The sequence below is a fragment of the Peromyscus eremicus genome, chromosome 2 (genome assembly GCF_949786415.1).
Source record: "Peromyscus eremicus chromosome 2, PerEre_H2_v1, whole genome shotgun sequence".
Classification (NCBI taxonomy): domain Eukaryota; kingdom Metazoa; phylum Chordata; class Mammalia; order Rodentia; family Cricetidae; genus Peromyscus; species Peromyscus eremicus.
The window spans coordinates 145,861,907-145,882,347 of NC_081417.1; the positions used below are offsets into that span (position 1 = coordinate 145,861,907).

Here is a 20,441-nt window from a genome sequence, read left to right on the forward strand (position 1 = left end):
TGTGCAGATGTGTCCAAAAACCGATAAGACTAAATCTCAGCCAATTAAAGATATACTAATGTAACTGCTGCTTACTTAACCAATTATGTAGCTGTCCCTGAAACTCCCCTTAGCTGTACATAAAAGGGAGCTTACATGTCCCTCTCGGGGTCATCGCCATTTTGCACAGGTGAACGACCCCACTTGCATGTGGTATAATAAACGCTCTTTGTTCTTACATGCTATTTGAGTCTGGGGTCTTTCTTCAGCATTTCCCCAGACCCTATACCCCCCACTTGGCTTTGGTAAAGACAGTGTAGTTCACCATTCCTCTTGGGTGTGGCTCATCCTTTTCCTGAGTACCTAGCAACTCTCACACTTAAATCTATGTTAAAATCCCTTTAATAAGCTCAGCCTCCCCATCAAATTGGCTCCTCCTGAAGCTCTTTCCTGCAGCAAAGTCAAGGATCCAGCTTCACCTGTGAAGGTCTCTGAATCATCTAATCAGTCTGCTTCATCTCTGGCTCTGGCTCTTGATGCCCTGGGGATGGATAGCAACAGTAACACCTGCAGCTTTAACCCAGGTTGATTATCCTGAACACAGACACCAGCATTCTGTGTGTGGGGTGTAGCAGGGATATGAGGATGTGTGTGTGTAGGGGGGTTCTGCTTACCACTGTTTCAAGATTCTGTTGACACTCAGAATTCTAATAGTAATTATTTCTTTTGAGAAACAGTCTAATGACACCCAAAGCTATGACCTTGAACTCCTGATTCTCCTATTTCCACCTTCCAAGGGATTACAGGTGTATGCCACTGTGTCTGGGACTTCTGGTCACCATTTTTTCAGGCGAACACTTGATAGATACTCTGAATTTCCTGCCAAGACCCCTGCAGCCTCTTTCCAACTCATAAGCAGAGGCCTGGGACTGCATCCTAAGCTGGTTCACCCCTTTACCCCAGTTCCCCGTTTGGAAATGGGGAACTAGGTTTCTGTCTGCCACATAGCTTCCTGAGAACAGTCAGCAAAAGTCCCTGGTGGGCAGGAGTCTATGGAGCATATGAGAATCCTCCTGCCTCTGCCTCAGTGGGGATTACAAGTGAGGGCCACTACCATAAGATGAGAAAAAAAATTTCCTAAGAACTTGGGTACTGGCATTAGAGGAATACATCACTACTTCGCAGCCTTTGTAGGGGTTTTAATTTATGAGTTATGAGTGTTTCGTGTTGTGGGGTACCCACCAGAGAAGACTGCTCAGACATGGGCTTAAGCCAATAGAAAGTATTTATTAACCATCCAGTGACTGATTACACTGGGTGTTTGGGATCCAAGGGTAGCTCCAAGCCTTTCTTTCTCAGGATGAGCTTTTAAGTACAAAAAAACGTATCATGGGTTGACATACTTCAGTTAACAAGTACAGTTAGCCAGAAACAGTACTACAGCAGCAAAAAAAAAAAAAAAAAAAAAAGGCAAGTTTAGTACATTTTTAGAGACTTCCCCTGAACTATGGACTTTTTTTTTTTTTTTTTTTTTTTTTTTTTTCTGAGACAGGGTTTCTCTGTGAAACAGTCCTGGCTGTCTTGGAACTCACTCTGTAGACCAGGTGGCCTCGAACTCACAGAGATCCGCCTGGCTCTGCCTCTCCGGTGCTGGGATTAAAGGAGTGTGCCACCACCACCCGGCTACCCACAATTTTCAAGGTCACTGTTATGCTTTATGACGATGAGTGTTTGGAATCTGTCCTGGAAATAAGTATAAAGGTCCTGCGCTAATCATATTTTTCTTAGGACAGACGTATTAGGCTGCAGAAACAGCTCATTATTAAGAAGGCTTTTGCTGCGTTACAGAGCCCAGGGGCTGAGGTCCCAGAACCCGCATGCTTGTCGCCCACAACCGCCTGTAACTCTGGTTCCAAGTGATCTGACTTCTCTTCTCACCTCTGTGGGCTCCAGCACCCAACACGTTAGACATGCACCAGGAACACACAATTATACATATGTATGTATAAAAAACAGATCTATCAATCATCATTCTTACTCCTCAAAGTAAGAATGTGGTCGTTGCCGGGCGGTGGTGGCGCACGCCTTCAATCCCAGCACTCGGAGGCAGAGGCAGGCGGATCTCTGTGAGTTCGAGTCCAGCCTGGTCTCCGAAGCGAGTTCCAGGAAAGGCGCAAAGCTACACAGAGAAACCCTGTTTCGAGGAGAAAAAAAAAAAAAAAAAGTGGTCGTCTTGGAATTTCTGTCTCGACTCCAATTACCTTTACTAGCTCAAATAAAGAAGTTAAAGCACCTTTCCATATTAAAACTGCACTTTCCGGCCGTGTGATGTCCCCTCCCAAGCTCCCGGACAGCTAGGTCGCAGCTGCTCGGGGAAGGGCCTTGGGCGGGTCGCCGTGGTCTTCCGTGTCCTTGATCCGCCTGTTGAGCCTGTCTGCGACCCCGCCTTTCTCCCAATTTCAAGATCGAAAAGAGGAAGTTAAAAAGAAAGTAAAGCCGGGCGGTGGTGGCGCACGCCTTTAATCCCAGCACTCGGGAGGCAGAGCCAGGCGGATCTCTGTGAGTTCGAGGCCAGCCTGGGCTACCAAGTGAGTTCCAGGAAAGGCGCAAAGCTACACAGAGAAACCCTGTCTCGAAAAACCAAAAAAAAAAAAAAAAAAAAAAAAAAAAAAGAAAGTAAAAAAAAAAACCCAAAATAACAAAGGAAAACAAAGCTGGGCGGGGCGGCACAGGCCCGTAATCCTAGTACTAGGGCAGCAGAGACAGGAGGATTGCAGCGAGTTCGAGGCCTGACTGAGCTACATAGGGTAGCTCCTGTCTCAAAAAAATCAAAACCCCAAATCAACCAATTATCCACCCTACAAACAAAAATCCCTGAAAAACAAATCCTCAAAATACCCGGATGTAGAAGGCCGGGAGGAAGCGGGGTGGGGGTGGGGTGGCGAGACGGCCTCGACGACGCGCATGCGCGTCTCGAGGGCGTAGCCCGGAGCAACCGGCGGAGCGCGAATGTCGAGTGGCGATTGGACGAGAGGAGAGCCCGCCCCACCGCGCTGGTGTTTGTGCGCAGGCTCCGCGCTAGGTTCTGGTATTTTCGACGCTGACGTCGTCCCTCTGTTCAGTTCGCGTCCGGACCTCGGAGGTGGAGGTTGCTGCCCTCTTAGGTCGATCGAGACGAGACTCCCGCCGCCTTGGGTCTCCGGTCTGAGAGGAAGGTGTCCGCTAGGCTTTCCTCTCGTCGCCTTTGCGAACACGTCATCGGTTTAAGGTGAGCGGGGGTGGCGCGGTGGGGGGAGGGGGAGGGGCTCGCCCTGGTCTCTTCGCGCATGCGCGCTGCGCGCTCCCGCCTCCGGGCCTGACCCTTGCCCTCTGCCGTAGTTCCTAGACGCCGTCGTCGCGTTTGCGGAAGGGGCCCGATTCCGAGAAGGAAGTCATGTCCTCCTCGGCCGCCGTGTCCAAGTACGTGAACGATATGTGGCCCGGCTCCCCGCAGGAGAAGGCGTCGCCGTCCACCTCGGGCTCCGGCCGCTCCAGCCGCCTGTCGTCGCGCTCCCGCAGCCGCTCTTCGTCCCGCAGCTCCGGACCCGGCTCCCGCAGCTCCAGCCGCTCGTCGTCGCGCAGCCACAGCCGGCCGCGGCGGAGCAGGCGGTCCCGGTCCCGGTCGCGCTCCCGCCGGCGCCATCAGCGCAAGTACAGGCGCTACTCGCGGTCGTACTCCCGCAGCCGGTCCCGGTCCCGCGGCCGCCGCCACCACCGGGACAGCTGTTACGGCCGGCCGCGGAGGTACTACCAGTCCCCGTCGCCCTACCGCTCCCGGAGCAGGTCGCGCTCCCGCGGGAGGTCGTATCACCGGAGGTCGTACTACGCGATCACGCGCGGCCGGCGCTACTACGGCTTCGGCCGCACGGTGTACCCCGAGGATCGCCCCAGGTGGAGGTCCAGGAGCAGGTCGCGCAGCAGGAGCGGGACCCCCTTCCGCTTAACTGAGAAAGGTGGGTCTTGGTGTCGCTTCCTTGGGGTCCTGGGATTTGAATTCAGGACACTGTCGGCCGAGCCACTTTCCCCGCCCTCCCTGTATTTCTTTTCCAAGCCGTCTTGAGTCGGCCAGGGTGTGGTTTAGTTAGATTTGATAAGATTAAACCCGGACCTCTTAACATGCTAGGTGGACTGCACCGCCCTCGGGCACTCTTCCAGCGTGTTTACTTTTGGTGCCAAAGGAGTCTCATCTTTCTTGCCGGCAGTTTTAATACATACAACCTTTACAGTGTTAATTACTTAGTTTAAGAATTTTTTTTTTTTTTTTTTTTTTTTTTTTGGTTTTTCGAGACAGGGTTTCTCTGTGTAGCTTTGCGCCTTTCCTGGGACTCACTTGGTAGCCCAGGCTGGCCTCGAACTCACAGAGATCCGCCTGGCTCTGCCTCCCGAGTGCCGGGATTAAAGGCGTGCGCCACCACCGCCCGGCAGTTTAAGAATTTTTTAAAAATGTGATTTACTGGGAAAAAAAGCCGTGCATTTTGCCTGCTTTTTCTGTCAGGTGACTTGGTGACTTAATATTTTAAAATAATGAAGTTTGAACATGAGTGCTGACAGTGTCGATATTAGTTTAGTAGTTGAGATAATTGGGCTATATAAAGTTAAGAAAAAACAATTCTGTTAGAACAAAACTAACTGTAGCCTGTCAGTGGTGGTGCACGGCTTTAATCCCAGCACTCCAGATTTAAGGGGATCTCTAATGAGTTCGAGGCCAGCTTGGTCTAAAGAGTGAGTTCGAGGACAGCCAGGGCTATACAGAAAAATGGGGAGTGGTTTTAATCCCAGCACTTGGGAGGCAGAGGCCGGTGGATTTCTGGAGTTTGAGGCCAGCCTGGTCTACAGAGTGAGTTCCAGGAGAGCCAGGACTGTTAAACAGAGAAACCCTGTCTCAAAAAACCCTGGGAGGCAGGGGAAGGACGACAGAAGGGAGGGGCACATTATTTTGAGCCTTAAGGAGACTTTGAGAGTAATAAATGTCTTAATGCCCTTAGATCGAATGGAGCTGCTAGAAATAGCAAAAGCCAATGCAGCAAAAGCTCTAGGAACAGCCAACTTTGACTTGCCAGCGAGTCTTCGAACTGTAGCCAAGGAAACAAGCCAGGGAGCAGCTGTTTCTAGCAGTGGCGCAAAGATGGAGGTAAGTATCTTCAGAAGGCTACTGCCTGCAGATCTCATTATCCTGTCAGTTTACTATAGACAGCCCTCCTGGGATGTCTTCTATCATTTGCCCAGAACAAAACTAACCTTAATCTGACAAATACTAGACCATCCCCTAGGAAACTGGGAGATGATGAACTTGCTTTCATTCTGACACTTGGTTTGCCTTTCCATAACAGTAAAACCACTGACTATATTATTGACTATATTACTTTGTCTTTTTCTTACTCTTTCTAGTCTTTAGAGACTGGAGCGCTCTATCAGTAGCTTTCATTTACAGCATTATGTTCCCAAACGTCTGCTCAGTATACAGTATAGTTTATCTGCTTTATTTCTGTCTTATAGAAATCATGAATGTGGTCTCCAGACAATGATGAAGAAAATCTGTTGGTAATTGATCATGGGTTAAAATGGCCAGAGTTTATGTTCAGACTGAAGTTTAGTTTTTGTTGAAGGTAGTCCATGTGCATGTTAGAGTTTTGGGCTAGGGCTCTTTGTGTAAGGCAGTTTGACGGTTCAGTCTAGATACACTGTGTAATGGTGGGGCATCTGTGATCTAGATGTCCCGTTCATAATATATGCAATATATTCCAGATGTTTTGAGAGATTACAGAAGAAGAGGCCTGCTTCACTTGCAGATAAGTTTATTACAATTCTCCAGAATTACAAAAGATGTGCATTGGCACATTGCACTGTACTTATAATTTAATGCGAAACCTGAATCTTAAGATTGATAATTTGGTCTGGGTATGTTGTAGTTCAGTTGCTCTAGGGTGCACAACACCTGGGGTTGTTTCCAGGTGTAAACTGGGTTTAGTGCCCCATCCCTGTGATCCCAGCACTGGGAGACAGGATTGTTCAAGGTCATCCTTGGCTACATAAGGAATCAAGAGGCCAGCCAGGGATCTCAAAAATTTACTTTATAGAAATTTAAGGTAAAAGTTAGTAGTACAATGAGATAGTTTGAATTGCTGTGACCTTGGGGTCTGCCTACTATTTGCTTAGGCAAGTACTTAAGAGTTTCTCCTTGAGATGATTGGGGCACCTTTCTCATATGCCTCTGTTATTTTGACAAAGCATTTTCTATTGCACTTACTCAAAAATGAGTTGTAGCAGCCGTGGTGGCTCACGCCTTTAATCCCAGCACTCGGGAGGGGCAGAGCCACTCAGACCTCTGAGTTAAGGCCAGCCTGGTCTACAGAGCGAGATCCAGGACAGGCACCAAAACTACACAGAGAAACCCTGTCTCGAAAGGACAAAAAAAAGAAAAAAAAAAAATGAGTTGTATCCAAAGCAGGAATCAGGTATTCATGGGGAACTGTGTTGTGTCTACTTCTCTAAATCAATATTGTTAAGTGGAAGCAAGTTTGTTTTTGTTGTCTAGCTTGTTAACTGTGGCAATAGATGGAATTGGTTTGTGTGTCTACAGCTACATTTGTGTGCAATGGGCTGCTTTTTATACAATATTCAAAAAACTAAGGCTATGTTAAAATTCTCTGCCCCTCTAGCATTCAGAAAAGCAAACTGAAGATGGAAGTAAAAATCCCAGTGAGAAATCTTCTGCACAGAGAAACATAGCCTTCAGCTCCAATGTAAGTGTGTCCAAACATCATTCTTGACAATGGATCTGGGGTGTTATTTTACTATGTAAGCTTTTTAAAAAAAACTTCTTTGTGTTGATAATCTGTGGGAAGTTGACTTTAATTTATTGTCTTACAGAATTCCATAGCAAAGCCATTACAGAAAACAGCTAAAGCTGCTGCTGAAGAGACATCATCAGGATCACCAAAAATAGATAAGAAAAAAAGTCCTTATGGACTGTGGATACCCGTTTAAAGGAAAACTGGGGCTGGGGTTGCCTAAAACTGCACTTTACTGAGAGTTCCTGTCCTCCAGCATTAGCCTACCTGCTTGAGTCTCTCGGCAGTATATGTGACTAAAATCCATTAAGATTAAAATCCAGAAAGATGCTTAATGGTGACATTCACAGTTGAGGTTTCTCTTGAAGATAAGAACACAGACCGACCAGAGAATTACATACAGATGGGAGTCTTATATATACTTGTAAGTATTGTATAGTATTGCATATATACGAGGGTGAATTTTTTGTAAGACACAGTTGAGTACTGTGTATTTTGTATATTTATTTGTTAATAAACTTTGTATTATTTGTCTTTATTTCATGGATATTGAATGGATCTACTTCTGATAACCTTCCTAATCCCGAAACGAGTCTGAACAGACAATACAAGATTATTAATTCATACAATGACTTTGTATGGTGGGTTGCGGGGAGGCTGTTCTTACTTAGTTTTAAATGTGTATCCCTGACTAGTTCTCTCTGTAGATCTCTTGTCCTGAATCAAACGTAGATCTGCCTGCCTCCTGAGTGCTAAGGTGTCCTTAAGTATAGGCTGATGGTAGTAGGAATCAGAGATGGCTCAGTGGTTTAAATACTGGCTGCTCTTCAGTGGACCCAGGTTTCTGAACACCCATCAGGTGTCCCAGAACCATCTGTATGTAACTCCGATTCCTGGGGATCCAAACATCACCTTGTTTCACTTGGTGAACTGACATAATATGCAGTCAAGCCATTCATACACGTAATTTTTTAAAAAAGTGTTAAAAACGGTCTTAGCTGGGAATTCCCAGCACTCAGGAGGCAGGGACAGGTACAAGTAGATCTGAGTTCAAGGCCGTCCTGGACTACACAGCAAGCTCCCATGCAGAGACCTGTTAAAAACAAACCCAAGCCAGGTAGGTGGTGTTGGTGCAGGCCTTTAATCCAGTCACTCAGGAAACAGGCCAGCCTGGTCTACAGAATTCCAGGAAAGCCAGGCATAGAGAGAAACCCCTGCTGTCTTGAAAAAAAAAAAACCTAAAAGTCAAGAAAATAATCCCAAACCCCTCAGTTGCCAATGTCAAGCATAAGAGTCTCAGGTATCATAGGTTCAACTTGGCTGCACGTTGAACCATTAATCTGAGAATTTGTCAATAAAGAGCTCAACTCTGGATAGATGGGACCCAACACTTACAAAGGGTATGAATTAGTAAGCAGATGAGGATGGTTCAGAACCAAGCTTGCCTGTGAGAGACTCAAGAAAGCTGGAAGCCCAGTAGCACTTTCATTAGAAGCATGATTAGGTCAGGTCTTCATCTCTGCCTTTTTTTTTTTTTTTTTAATTTATTAAGTATATATACAATGTTTTGCTTGCATGTATGCTTGCACTGCAGGCCAGAAGAGGCCACCAGCTATAAATCATTATACATGGTTGTGAGCCATCATGTGGTTGCCGGGAATTGAACTCAGGACCTTAACCTTTGAGCCATCTCTCCAGCTCCATTTCTGTCCTCTTAGAGAGGCAGAAAGTTAACCTAAGATAGGGTCAGTTCATCAGGCAAGAGGACTTCATCTTTCACTCAAGGTTGTGTTGGGAGTTTACTGTATATAACAGATATCTTACTCATTGGGCAGAAAAGGTTTTCAAAGTGGGGGATGAACAAATACTATGTCTCAGTCCTCAAATATGATAGATTGATGATAAAGCCAGTGCTATAATCCTAGCACTTCTGGAGGCTGGAGGATTGTGAAGGCTGCCTGCCCCCAGTCCCAAGGAGTTTCAGACTTCTTTTCCCCCCATGGAATTTTATTTTTTTTTTGTGGCAGACCAGCCACCACTTTTATGACCCAGGGTACTCTTGAGAGTAGGGAGAAGTAAGAAATATTAGCTAGAAAGAGAGAACTAGACAATGAGAGGAAAGACAGAAAACAGGATAGCCTTGGGAGGGCCCATCAACCCACCAGCCCCGAACTTTATTCCAAATCCAAAGGGCTTTTTAATCACAATGCCAAGGGGAGGAGCAAAGACGTCCCCCCTTGCTAGATACAGCCAAGTGTAGACGCTTCCAAACACCTGATACTCAGGCCCGTGGTCCAATCCTCTCTATGCAAACCTGCTGGACAAAGCCACCAGGAAACCCAGATGGGTTCCAACAGCTTTTTGAGAGGGTCTACATAGCTCTGGCTGTCCTGGAATTCGGGAGTTCGGCTCCCACCTTTTGAAGGGTTCTTATTATGAGAGAGGGATAAGAAAATATTAGACCTAATTGACAGAAGAAACAGGATAGCTTCAGCAGGGCCTGGATCACTACCCAATGGCCCCTTCTGTTTATTCAAAAGGGCTTTTTATAACAATGTCAAGGGATGGGGCAAAAGACTCCCTCCTTGAAAGATCAAAGCACACTGCACAGCCAAGTGTAGACCCTTCCAAACACCTGGTAACCTTGCCCGTGGTCAAATCATCCCCTTATGCAGCCCTGCTGGGTAAAGCAAGCTCAGATTCTGGGACCCTGAGTAAGTTCTCACTAGGAAACCTGTGGCCCACCACAGCTGAACTCATTATGTATAGGAGGCTGACCTTGAACTTGGAGAGATCCACTTGCCTCTGCCTCCCTGGGTTGGGATTAAAGGTGTACACCACCTTGTTTGATAAAGACCACCTTTGGGAAAAAATGTACAGGTAGTAAGAATATTCCTATCACTTCATTCAATTGTACAGAGCATCCTTGAGAAATTTGACCCTATGAAAAATTTAAATATACAGTGACCTACCTAGACTCGTATTCCTAGGCACAGTAGCTTGTATTGTTTGTGTGGCCTTTGGTCACATTCTTTTTCAAGGTAGCAGTGAGTAGATTGATGTATTTCACATACAGGTTAAGAATGAATTATTTTCTGGGCAGTGTTGGCACATGCCTTTAATCCCAGCACTTGGGAGCCAGAGGCAGATGAATCTCTGAGTTCGAGGCCAGCCTGGTCTATAAAGTGAGTTTCAGGACAGCCAGGGATACACAGAGAAACCCTGTCTTGAAAAGCCAAAAAAAAAAGAAAAAAAAAAAATCAAGAATGATTTACTCAGTGCTGGGGACATACTCAAAAGTAGAGTACATGGGTTCAGTCTCCAGTAGCACAAAATCCCCACAAAACATCAAATGATGGCCGAGTGGTGGTGGCAGCGCATCTCTTTAATCCCAGTACTCGGGAGGCAGAGCCAGGTGGATCTCTGTGAGTTTAAGGCCAGCCTACAGAGCGAGATCCAAGACAGGCACCAAAACTACACAGAGAAAACTCTCGAAAAACAAAACAAAAAAGAAAAAACCCATACATCAAATGACACATTACTAGGAGGGTAATAATGAACTTATAAATAAGGAAGTTACTGTATTTAATAATATGTATGGGTGTTTTGCCTGCATGTATATATGCTCCACCTGCATGTCTGGTGCACACAGAGGTCAGATGTGGGTGTTGGATTTCCTGGAACTAGAATTAAGGATGGTCCTAGGCACCATGTGGGTGCTGGGAATGGAACCTCCTTCCTCTCTTAGAACATGTATTTATGTGTGTACATGTAGGTGTAACTGCCAGAAGGCTTTCTATCTCCTACAACTGGAGTTCAGGCAGTTGGCAATATGGGGGCCACGAACCAGGGTCCTATTACAAGGGCAGCTCACGCTCAGCCACTGAGCCATCTCCAGCCCTGTGACGACTGTCTTCTCACGTCAGTATAGAGATGCCTCACTCTACACTTGTAATTCTACAATTCCTCTAGTGTATACTGAATTTGCCTTTATTGACAAGTCTGTCATCTTTAGTTTCCACCGCTGTCATTTACTGAATCCATTTCAGTATGTCTGTATTTATTTTGGTTTTTGAGGCAGGGTCTCTATGTAGTCCTGTTTGTCCTGGAACTCATTGTGTAGACCATATCCTCCTGTTGTGGGAATTCGCTCTGCCAATGACCTTGGGGATCTCCACGATAGAGGCATGTTTTTTTCTGGGTACCGACTGCTTAAAACTGAGGAAGGCAGTGGGGGGTGGGGAGCCCTTGCGCTCTCTTGGGGTGGTCACACACTGGATGTTTGTTCCAGGCAGAACGGAGGAGGAAGACAACGATGATGACGGCTGTTTACTTTATTCTGTATCCGTGAGTGTATTTCTCCCCATTTTATATCTTAATAAATCCTTGAGACCCTTTAACAGGGTCTTATGGATTAGCTTAACATCCTCCTGCTTCTGATGGGACTAAAGATCTGTGCTATCACACCCAGATGACCTTGAACTTCTGATCCTGCCTGCCACTCCTGAGTGCTGGGGTAACAGACCTGTACCACCACACCTGCTCTGTGTCTTGCTGGAGATTTATTTACCAACTGAACTGCATCACCAGCTCCTTATTCTTTTCTTCCAGGACAGCCAGGGATACACAGAGAAACCCTGTCTACACACACACAAAAACAAAAACCAACCAAGGAATCAACAAACAAAAACACCAATAAAAAAAAAACAATCACCCTGGAATTCAGGTGTCATACATTTACAAACACTCATTTGCGATACTACATGGTATGTTTTGGTGACAGTTTTCCAACCAGAAAATAGGTTATCCCTCATCGTTTAAGATTTAAATTTGTGCTTTTATTTTTTATTTTCATTTATTTTATTTTTTTTGAGACAGGATCTTACTGTGTAGACCAGGCTGGAATGGAACTCACACAGCCTCTGCCTCCCAAGCGCCAGGCTGCTTTTATTTTATTTTTGAGACAGTCTCAATGTGTTACCTGGCCTAGAACTCACTAGACCTAAAATTGGCCTAGACCAGACTGGGCTGCTGGGATGCCAGGAGTGTGCCACCACAGCTATCTGTACTCAAATATCTTCCATCTAATTAGTAGTTGTCATATTAGAAAGGAACACGTTTCATATATCCTTGTATTCCCGCACTATCTTAGTAACTTTGGTAGTTCCTGTGGAACTGGGATATGAGAGTGAACAGGCGGCCTTGTTCTCCTGCAGTCGGTAACATCAGAAAATTATCTGCTCTATGGAAGCGACTTAGTACGGACTGCACTCAAGGTCTATGTGACGCAGGGTTCGTGATTCCCAACCAGGCTCCTTCCGGGCACTCCATTCTAGATGATGCGTTCTAGAGCGCTCCCACCTCGCTCGCCCGGGCCAGTGCTTGCGCAATCTGCGCCTGCGCACCACCACGCTTAGCGTCAGCAGCCCGCACCGGAAGGGGCGGGGCTTGCAGCCGCGGACTAGAGGCCGACGGAAGTGCTCCGTGTTGTTGCCGGAAGTAGAGAGAAGGCTGTAATGGCGGCTACGACTGAAGTTGAGGTGAGTACCCCCGGCCTCGCGCAGGGTTTTGTCGGGGTGACGCCGGGGTGGGACATGGCGCGGCTCCTGGGGTGTCGGGCCCAGGCTCGGGATGTGGCGGCAGGGGACGCCGAGCCTGAAGCCGGTTGTGACCGCAGGTGCCCGCGGACGGCGCGGAAGACCGGCCCTCGGCGGCCGAAGAGCTGGCGGCGCAGAAGCGCGAGCAGAGACTGCGCAAGTTCCGCGAGCTGCATCTGAAGCGGGTGAGTGGCGGGGACACGGGCCAGGCCGGGCGTCCCGGGGCCGGAAGATGTCGGCTGGAGGGTCCGAACTCTCTTGGAGATCGCTCTGACAGGCGTCGAAAGCCACTCCCGCTCGCTCCTCCCAGGCCCCACCCACATGACTTAATTTATTTGGGGTAGATTAATTAGTTCTGTTCCTAACAGCTCCCCTGCTCCATGATTCTAACTTTCATTTTCATCTAGGGAAAAAAGTCGCTAGAAATAGGAAGAAACTTCTTAGTAAGAGTTCCCTCACCTTAAAAACAACGAGCACACACTTGCCCTCTTTTCCAAATTCAAACTCAAAAAGTGTAACATGCCGGGCGGTGGTGGCGCACGCCCTTAATCCCAGCACTTGGGAGGTAGAGGCAGGCGGATCTCTGTGAGTTCGAGGCCAGTCTGTTCCACAGAGTGAGTTCCGGGACAGTCAGGGCTATGCAGAGAAAGACTTGTCTCGAAAAACCAAACCAAAACAAAAAAGTATAGCTTACTTTTCATCTCTTGTTTGGATACCCACCCAGATCCTAAGCATGGCTGCCCAGACACTTTGAACATTATTATTCTTTCTCTGACAACAGCTCCTGCTCACTTCCCTGTGTGGCTACTTGCCCCCTGACCCCTTTTGCTGACCTGTTTGTTTTTTTTGGAATGTAACTCAAAAGGCATGGCTATATCATTCTCTTATCTCCCTTCTCTGGGCACCTGCCAAGATTTACAGCTTGCTTGACTTGTTTTTTCTCTTGAACTTTGAGAAAATGGTCCTTAGGTTGCTGAGATGACTCAGTGGTTATAGGCCCTTGTACAAGTTTGACCATCTGAATTTGATCCCTGGAACTCAGGTAACAGTGGAGGAGAGAATGCATTTATGATGGTGATTGGTGTTTGTGTATGTGTGTGTGCTCAAGTGTCATGAAGTGCATGTAGATGACAGGAGCAAGTCAGTTTTCTCCTATCGTGTGTGTTAGCATTTAGGCATCTGTACTGGCCTGCCCTTAGGGTCCTGACAGGATATGTCCTCAGCTGCAGCCACTAAGAGCACCCCCTTTGTGCATTTGCTACTTATAAAAGGTGGGCCTTGCCCACCTCCCATCTCTTTTTCTTCCTTTGCTCTCGTCCCCAGGGACCAGTCTCTGCCCTTCCCCCAATAATCCTCCCACGTGGGCCCGGTTATATGGTGTGACTCCTTCCCACCCTTTTAAAATTCCCACAACGTGGGTTCCAGGTATTGAAGTCATCTGGCTATGTGGCAGTCACCGTTACCCACTGAGCCAACTTGCTGGTTGAAAGGAACTATTTTTTTAAAAAATGGTCTTTGAGCCTCCAAGAATATAAAACAAAACAAATGGACCAGCACACCTCTGAAAGTTTATACTGTAAACAGTGGTTCTCAACCTTCCTGATGCTGGAACCTTTTAATACAGTCCCTCATGTGCTGTGGTGTGGTGCCGCGAGGGCACTTTGCCAACTTTTATTCTGCTAATAAAGGGACCACCCAACTGAACAGGCAAGGTCGACAGTGCCCTAGGGCCCTGGAGCAGCAGAGCTTTGCAGCCCAACAGTCTCATCCAGTGGTGTGCCTTTATACGTCTATTCCTGTGCCTAAAGTCATTGGGTGGCTTTCTATTGCTTGCAGCATTAAATGGGTCACTTAGTCACTGTAAGAAGACAGGGTCTACTTGGGCCCCTCTCCTGTTTTGCCTGACTATCTTTTGTCTTCCCTACAGAATGAAGCTCGTAAGTTAAATCACCAGGAAGTTGTGGAAGAAGATAAAAGACTTAAGTTGCCTGCAAACTGGGAAGCCAAGAAAGCGCGTTTGGAGTGGGAGCTTCAGGAGGAAGAAAAGAAAAAGGTCAGGAAGCCCTGGTTGCTCCTTCATTGAGACAGGAGATCCTGGTAGCCGAGTAGGTGGGCAAGTCATTTACCTCAGGGAACCTTATTTCTTTTCTTTCTTTCTTTTTTGGCTTTTCAAGACAGGGTTTCTCTGTGTAGCTCTGACTTTCCTGGAACTCACAGAGATCTGCTTGCCTCTGTTTTCCAAGTTCTGTGATCAAAGTCGTGTGCCACCACTGCCTGGCTGAACCTTACTTTTTTTATCTGTAGGACAAAGACTATAATAATGGTTACTTAAATGAATTATGAATTCTGTGAGTTAACATCTGCAAAATATTTATAACAGGTCTGACATCTGCTCTCTTCTGTTCTTGTTGATTTTAGTTTTATTACATTTTTGTTTGTATGTATGTGGGCACAAGAGTGGAGGTCAGAGGACAAATTATAGTTCTCTCCTTCCACTATGTGAGTCCTGATATAGAGCTCAGGTGGTCATGATTGGCAGCAAACACTTTTTACCAACTGGGCTGCTGTGATGGTCTGATACTTGATACTTTGATTAGATTTTTCTTAATTTAAAGTAGGTCAAATAGCTGGGCATAGTGGGTCATGCCTATAGTTCCAGCACTTGTGAAGCTGAGGCAGGAGGATTTCTTTGAATTTGAGGCAATTCTGGGCTCAAAAAACTAAAACAAACAAAAATGAAGGTGAGCGTTGTGGGGCAGGTGGGTAGCGGCGCTTCCTGTCTTTCCAGGAGTGTGCGGCAAGAGGAGAAGACTACGAGAAAGTGAAGCTGCTGGAGATCAGTGCAGAAGATGCTGAGAGATGGGAGAGGAGGAAGAAGAGGAGGAACCCTGACCTGGGGTTTTCAGGTACAGCTAACTTGTGCTGACCTCTGCTTTACTGAATGGGCCTACTGGACCAAGTTTTCTGCTTTAGTGAGAGCACATGCCCATGGAACTTCATTCTTGGAATAGTCTAGGAGGCTGGTGTGTCAAGGGAGAAGCCAGGGCCACCTGTCAGTCTGCTGGCTGCTTTGGTCCTTAGTGTAAAGTTAGCCTTTGTTGTTGCCATTTTGTTCTTTAGTTTCACTATGTATTTAGCCCAGGCAGTCTACAAACTCAGGATCTTCCTGCCTCAACCTCCTGAGTGATGGGTTTACAGAAGTGTGCTGCCACCCCTGAAGAATTAGCAGTCTTCCTTTCAACCCGTTCAGGGTAGAGGCTGTGCTTAGTGTAGTTTCTTTTGCATGTAGGGCAATAATGATTTTGAGTTTTCTCTTGTAAGTAGTGCCCAGATAAGGACACAGATCACCTCTGATTCTCACTTTGTTTAGATTATGCTGCTGCCCAATTACGCCAGTATCACCGGCTGACCAAGCAGATCAAACCTGACATGGAAAGCTATGAGCGACAGAGGGAAAAGCAGTAAGTCCTTGGAATACGAGGCTGTTCTGGGGGAGTGGGTGCAAGTAGATGTTTACAGACACGGGTAAATACAAACTAGCTAAACTAGCTGTTTACTTACTTGAGACATTCCTACGGTGTGGATTGGGCTGTCCTTGAACTCACAGCAGTCCTCTGCCTCAATCTCCTGAGTGCTGGGATTACAGGTGTTTGCCAGCTTGCCTGAGCAGACTCAATTTAATAGTGATTTGTGGATTTCCAGTGGCCGTCTGTTGATAGTCTCTGTTTTGATAACACTAGTTACTGTTCCCTCCATTGCGTAGTAGTTAAGCCTTGATTTCCCTCGGAGACTTTCAGGTGGCGAACTCAGGTTATCAGAGCTGGGTGCTCTTGTAGGAGCTGAATGCTTTGGGGCTGGAGCAGGTCAGCTTTGTAAAGGACCAGATGGACTAAGGGCCTCAGTGTTCTTCATTCACAGCTGCTCAGAGCTGTGGCATGAAAGCAGAGAGGTTGTATGAGTAGGCTTGGCTGTGGCAGGTGGGCCAGACTCTTGTTTTTAAGACCAGGTTTCTCTGTGTAGCCCTGGCTGTCCTGGAACTCAGAGATCATCCTGCCTTGGTTTCCCAAGTACTGGGATTAAAGGTGTATGCCACCATGCCCAGCCAGGCTCCTCTTTTTCCCCTCTCCTCTCCTCTCCTCTCCTCTCCTCTCCTCTCCTCTCCTCTCCTCTCCTCTCCTCTCCTCTCCTCTCCTCTCCTCTCCCCTCCCCTCCCCTCCCCTCCCCTCCCCTCCCCTCCCCTCCCCTCCCCTCCCCTCCCCTCCCCTCCCCTCCCCTCCCCTCCCCTCCCCTCCCCTCCCCTCCCCTCCCCTCCCCTCCCCTCCCCTCCCCTCCCCTCCTTTTCTTTTCTTTTCTTTTCTTTTCTTTCTTTCTTTCTTTCTTTCTTTCTTTCTTTTTGGGTGCAGGGAGACAGGGTTTCTCTGTGTAGCTCTGGCTGTTCTGGAACTCATTCTGTAGGCCAGGCTGGTCTCTGCCTGCCTCTGCCTCTGCCTCCTAGTGCTGGGATTAAATGCTTGTGCTACCATGCCCAGCCAGGCTCCTGTTTTGATGCACAGAAATAACCTTAGACACTTTGGTCCCAGCTCTTTGTGACCTTTGACAAGTCCTTTATATGCTGGCCACTCTGTGCATCTGAAGAATGAAGCTGTTACTGTGTGAGCCAGACTGGCCTGGGACCCCGAGTCCTGCCTGGGGCCGGCTTTCTGGCAGACTCACCTAGCCTGGCTCATCTTTTCTGAGCCTGCATTTTCTTTCCTTCCTTTACCTTTGCTGTGTAAATAAGTGTATTTATGCATCTCTCTTGTCACCAATACATGTATATTTATTGAAATTGGAGACTGGAGCGGAGCACTCATGTCTGACTGAAAATCTTTCTTGCTGTCTTCTCAGTGGAGAAGATTTTTTCCCAACATCCAACAGTCTTCTCCATGGGACACATGTGCCTTCCTCAGAGGAAATTGACAGAATGGTTTTAGATCTGGAAAAGCAGTAAGTACTCAGTAGGGCAGCCTGGAATGTTCTGTACTTCATGAGAAAGTGCGTGGGATGTGGATCTGAGACTGATGCACTCAGATGACTTGAAGATCACAGTGCTGGTACAGCTCACTTCTGACCCCAAGTCCGATGGTTTTGAAGCTGGACAGTGAGTACAGCTTGAGCCCATAGGATTCGGAGACGGGGATATTGATATAATTGAACTGCAATGGTGTCCGTTAGCTTTCTGTCACTGTAACAGAATGCCTAAGGACTTATTTTGGCCCCTGGTTTTAGAGCTCTCAGTCCATTTTCTTGGGCCTGTGGTAGCACAGTGGATCATGGTAGAAGTACGTGCTAGGAGGCCTAGTCAGCCTGTGAGGACTAGGAAGCAGGCAGATTGGTAGGGAGAAGGGGAGTCCTAAGTCCTTTCAAGGGCACACTCATAGGACCACCTTCCTCTTTAAGCCCCACTTAAGGTTCCAATACCTTCTAGTAACCCTGTCAGCTGGACCAGGCCTTCAGTACCAAGGCTGGGTTAGGTTTCCAATCCAAACTTAAAGCATTTAATAGTTGTGCCTGTTTAAGACGGGCCTCATGTTGTACCCCAGCCTGGGTTGGAACTCAAGTAGTGCTGAGATGAGAGAGAGAGAGAGAGAGAGAGAGAGAGAGAGAGAGAGAGAGGAAGAGAGCGAGAGAGCGAGAGCGCGCGCGCCTGTGTACCTGCATGCTTCTGTCGGTCTCTACCAGGCCATATTTATTTATTATGTTTTAATTGTTCTTTTTTTAGATAGAATTTCACTATGTAGACCAGGCAGGCCTCAAACTCACAGAGATCCTTCTACCTCTGCCTCCAGAATGCCTGACCATATTTATTTCTGATGAAGAGGACAACATTTATGCGTTAGGACCATACAGATGGTCCAGGGTGCAGTGGTGTGTACCACACACTTTGCCCAGTGCTTGGCATCACTGATAGAGTTGTTAGGGTGCTTCAACCCAAAGTCACACTTTTTTGTCCCTACTTTTAGCATCTTTAGAAGCATTCTTTTTGTTTTGGATTTTTGAGACAGGCTCTCATTATATAGCCTAGGCTGGTCTCCCAGCAGGTGGCTGTCCTCCAGCCTGTCTCCCGATTGCTCAGAGTACAGGTATGGGCTACCGTGAAGACGTTCCGAAGTGCTGTGAGCAGGGGCTGTAGTTACTGGATCTCATCGCTCACACTGAGGGTCTGCTAATGAGATCACCGTCTGATGAAAATGTGCCTGCTTTTTTGTCCCCCAAGGTGTTTTATTGTGAATGCTGATTCTCTCCTGAACTTTTTGTTCATTTTTTAAGCTCAAAGAAGGCGGCAGTTAGACCAGCTGTGATGGTCAACGCCTTCATTCCTAGGGTTTGGGAGGCAGAGGCAGGCAGATCCTTGAGTTTGAGCATGAAGAGGCCTGGGGAAGGTGATTCTGAACCTCCTAACTCCCTTCCTTCCCCCAGAATTGAAAAGAGAGACAAATACAGCCGAAGACGTCCTTACAATGATGATGCCGACATCGACTACATCAATGAAAGGAACGCCAAGTTCAACAAGAAGGCGGAGAGGTTCTACGGGAAGTACACAGCTGAGATCAAGCAGAACCTGGAGAGAGGGACAGCTGTGTGAGTTCCGGGAAACCGCACAGAAGCTGAAAAAGGAATTGGAGGCTTCTGCTGGCAGATTCAAACTTCCAGTGTGTCCGTAACGAGAGCTTACCCTGTGCCTCCCACCCGGCATTCTGAAATAAATGTCTTTTCTCACCCTCACTTACACATGCATATGTCCACGTTTTTGTGCTTGGATGTAAGATGTATTTCTTGTAGTGACGTTGTTTTGTAAAAATCTAATTTGTATAAATCCTAATTATTATTTTTCTATGTATTTTAAATGTGCATAACCGTGTAACCTTTGAATCATTTGGGGCTTAGATGGTTTGTGTGCAGAGGGGCAGTCGCTGCTGCTTTGAGTGTTATTAGGAAGTGGATAGAAGCTACAGCTGGGCTTTGAGGCTGGCCAGGTGAGGCTGAGAAACAGGCCTCAAGACACATGCTCCTGGAGTTCTGCCACTGTCTGCTGGGGCTGGAGTCAGAGGTCATGACTGTCAGCCTGCACATTCCCTTTTTAAAGAACAATAAACTGCTTTGGAATAGAGTCATGAATGATGTCTAATTTAAAACAAGGCATGTGTGCATGGCGGGCACTTCACAAGCACAGGAACAGTTGTTCCACATTTCAACATAAAGGGCCAAAGGTCAACTCAGTTTCATGTCTCAGAAAGACAAAGACTTAAAAACTTCTTAGCAGCTGTCCAGTTCCTCTCTGTTGGCTGAAATGCTAAGTAATTAGTAAATTCCAATTTAAACCTAAAAAGTAGGTATGGTTGCTTACATCCTTAATCTCAGCACTCAGCAGGTAGAGGCAAGTGGATCTCTTGAGTTCTAGGCTAGCCTGCACTAGTGAGACCTTGTCTTAGAAAACAAAACCAAACCCCAAGCCAGAACTCGGCATATTCCACAAATACTTCACTTTTAATGTTTGAAGGTAGCATTGATGACTCATTACTCTTTTTTTTTTTTTTTTTTTTTTTGGTTTTTCAAGACGGTTTCTCTATGTAGCTTTGCACCTTTCCTGGAACTCACTTTGTAGACCAGGCTGGCCTCGAACTCACAGAGATCCGCCTGCCTCTGCCTCCCAAGTGCTGGGATTAAAGGTGTGCACCACCACTGCCTGGCCTCATTACTCTTATTAAAATTAACAGTGATTTTTTTTTCTTTCTCTTTAGACATCTAGTTGAAGCTGGCCTTGACCCCACTATGAGCTGAGGGTGGTCTTGAATTCCTGATCCTCCTCCCGAGTGCTAGGATCACAGGTGTGCACCACCATGCCCAGGTTTAGTGTGTGTGAGTGGGGTCCACGGACAGCCTTAGTGTCTGTCCTTGTCTTCCGTGGACTCCAGGCTGGCCTGGGAGCTCTGGACAGTCTCTTGTCTGCCTCATTTTAGGCATGCTAGGATTACAGACAGATGTGCACTACTGT

General features: G+C 47.0%; 2 protein-coding genes across 4 annotated transcripts; both read left to right on the plus strand.

Moving 5' to 3' along the window:
- The first annotated feature begins 3,008 nt into the window (after positions 1 to 3,008).
- Positions 3,009 to 7,347, plus strand: Rsrp1 (arginine and serine rich protein 1). Of its 3 annotated transcripts, none has more exons than XR_009377690.1 (5): positions 3,009 to 3,247; positions 3,358 to 3,971; positions 5,004 to 5,559; positions 5,764 to 6,761; positions 6,889 to 6,961. XR_009377690.1 is itself a non-coding variant. In XM_059255171.1 (5 exons), the coding sequence occupies exons 2-5, from the start codon at positions 3,413 to 3,415 to the stop codon at positions 7,003 to 7,005; spliced, it is 906 nt and encodes a 301-aa protein (XP_059111154.1). In that variant the 5' UTR covers positions 3,017 to 3,247; positions 3,358 to 3,412; the 3' UTR covers positions 7,006 to 7,347. The 3 variants fall into 3 exon arrangements, 1 of the variants encoding a protein (XP_059111154.1); XR_009377691.1 differs by having other exon boundaries at positions 6,678 to 6,761; XM_059255171.1 differs by having other exon boundaries at positions 3,017 to 3,247; positions 5,004 to 5,149; positions 6,678 to 6,761; positions 6,889 to 7,347.
- Positions 7,348 to 12,235: 4,888 nt separating this feature from the next.
- On the plus strand, positions 12,236 to 19,556 carry Syf2 (SYF2 pre-mRNA splicing factor). Its single transcript, XM_059256184.1, has 7 exons — positions 12,236 to 12,349; positions 12,487 to 12,591; positions 14,334 to 14,459; positions 15,195 to 15,312; positions 15,777 to 15,867; positions 17,294 to 17,392; positions 18,866 to 19,556. The coding sequence occupies exons 1-7, from the start codon at positions 12,326 to 12,328 to the stop codon at positions 19,029 to 19,031; spliced, it is 729 nt and encodes a 242-aa protein (XP_059112167.1). The 5' UTR covers positions 12,236 to 12,325; the 3' UTR covers positions 19,032 to 19,556.
- The last annotated feature ends 885 nt before the right edge of the window (positions 19,557 to 20,441 follow it).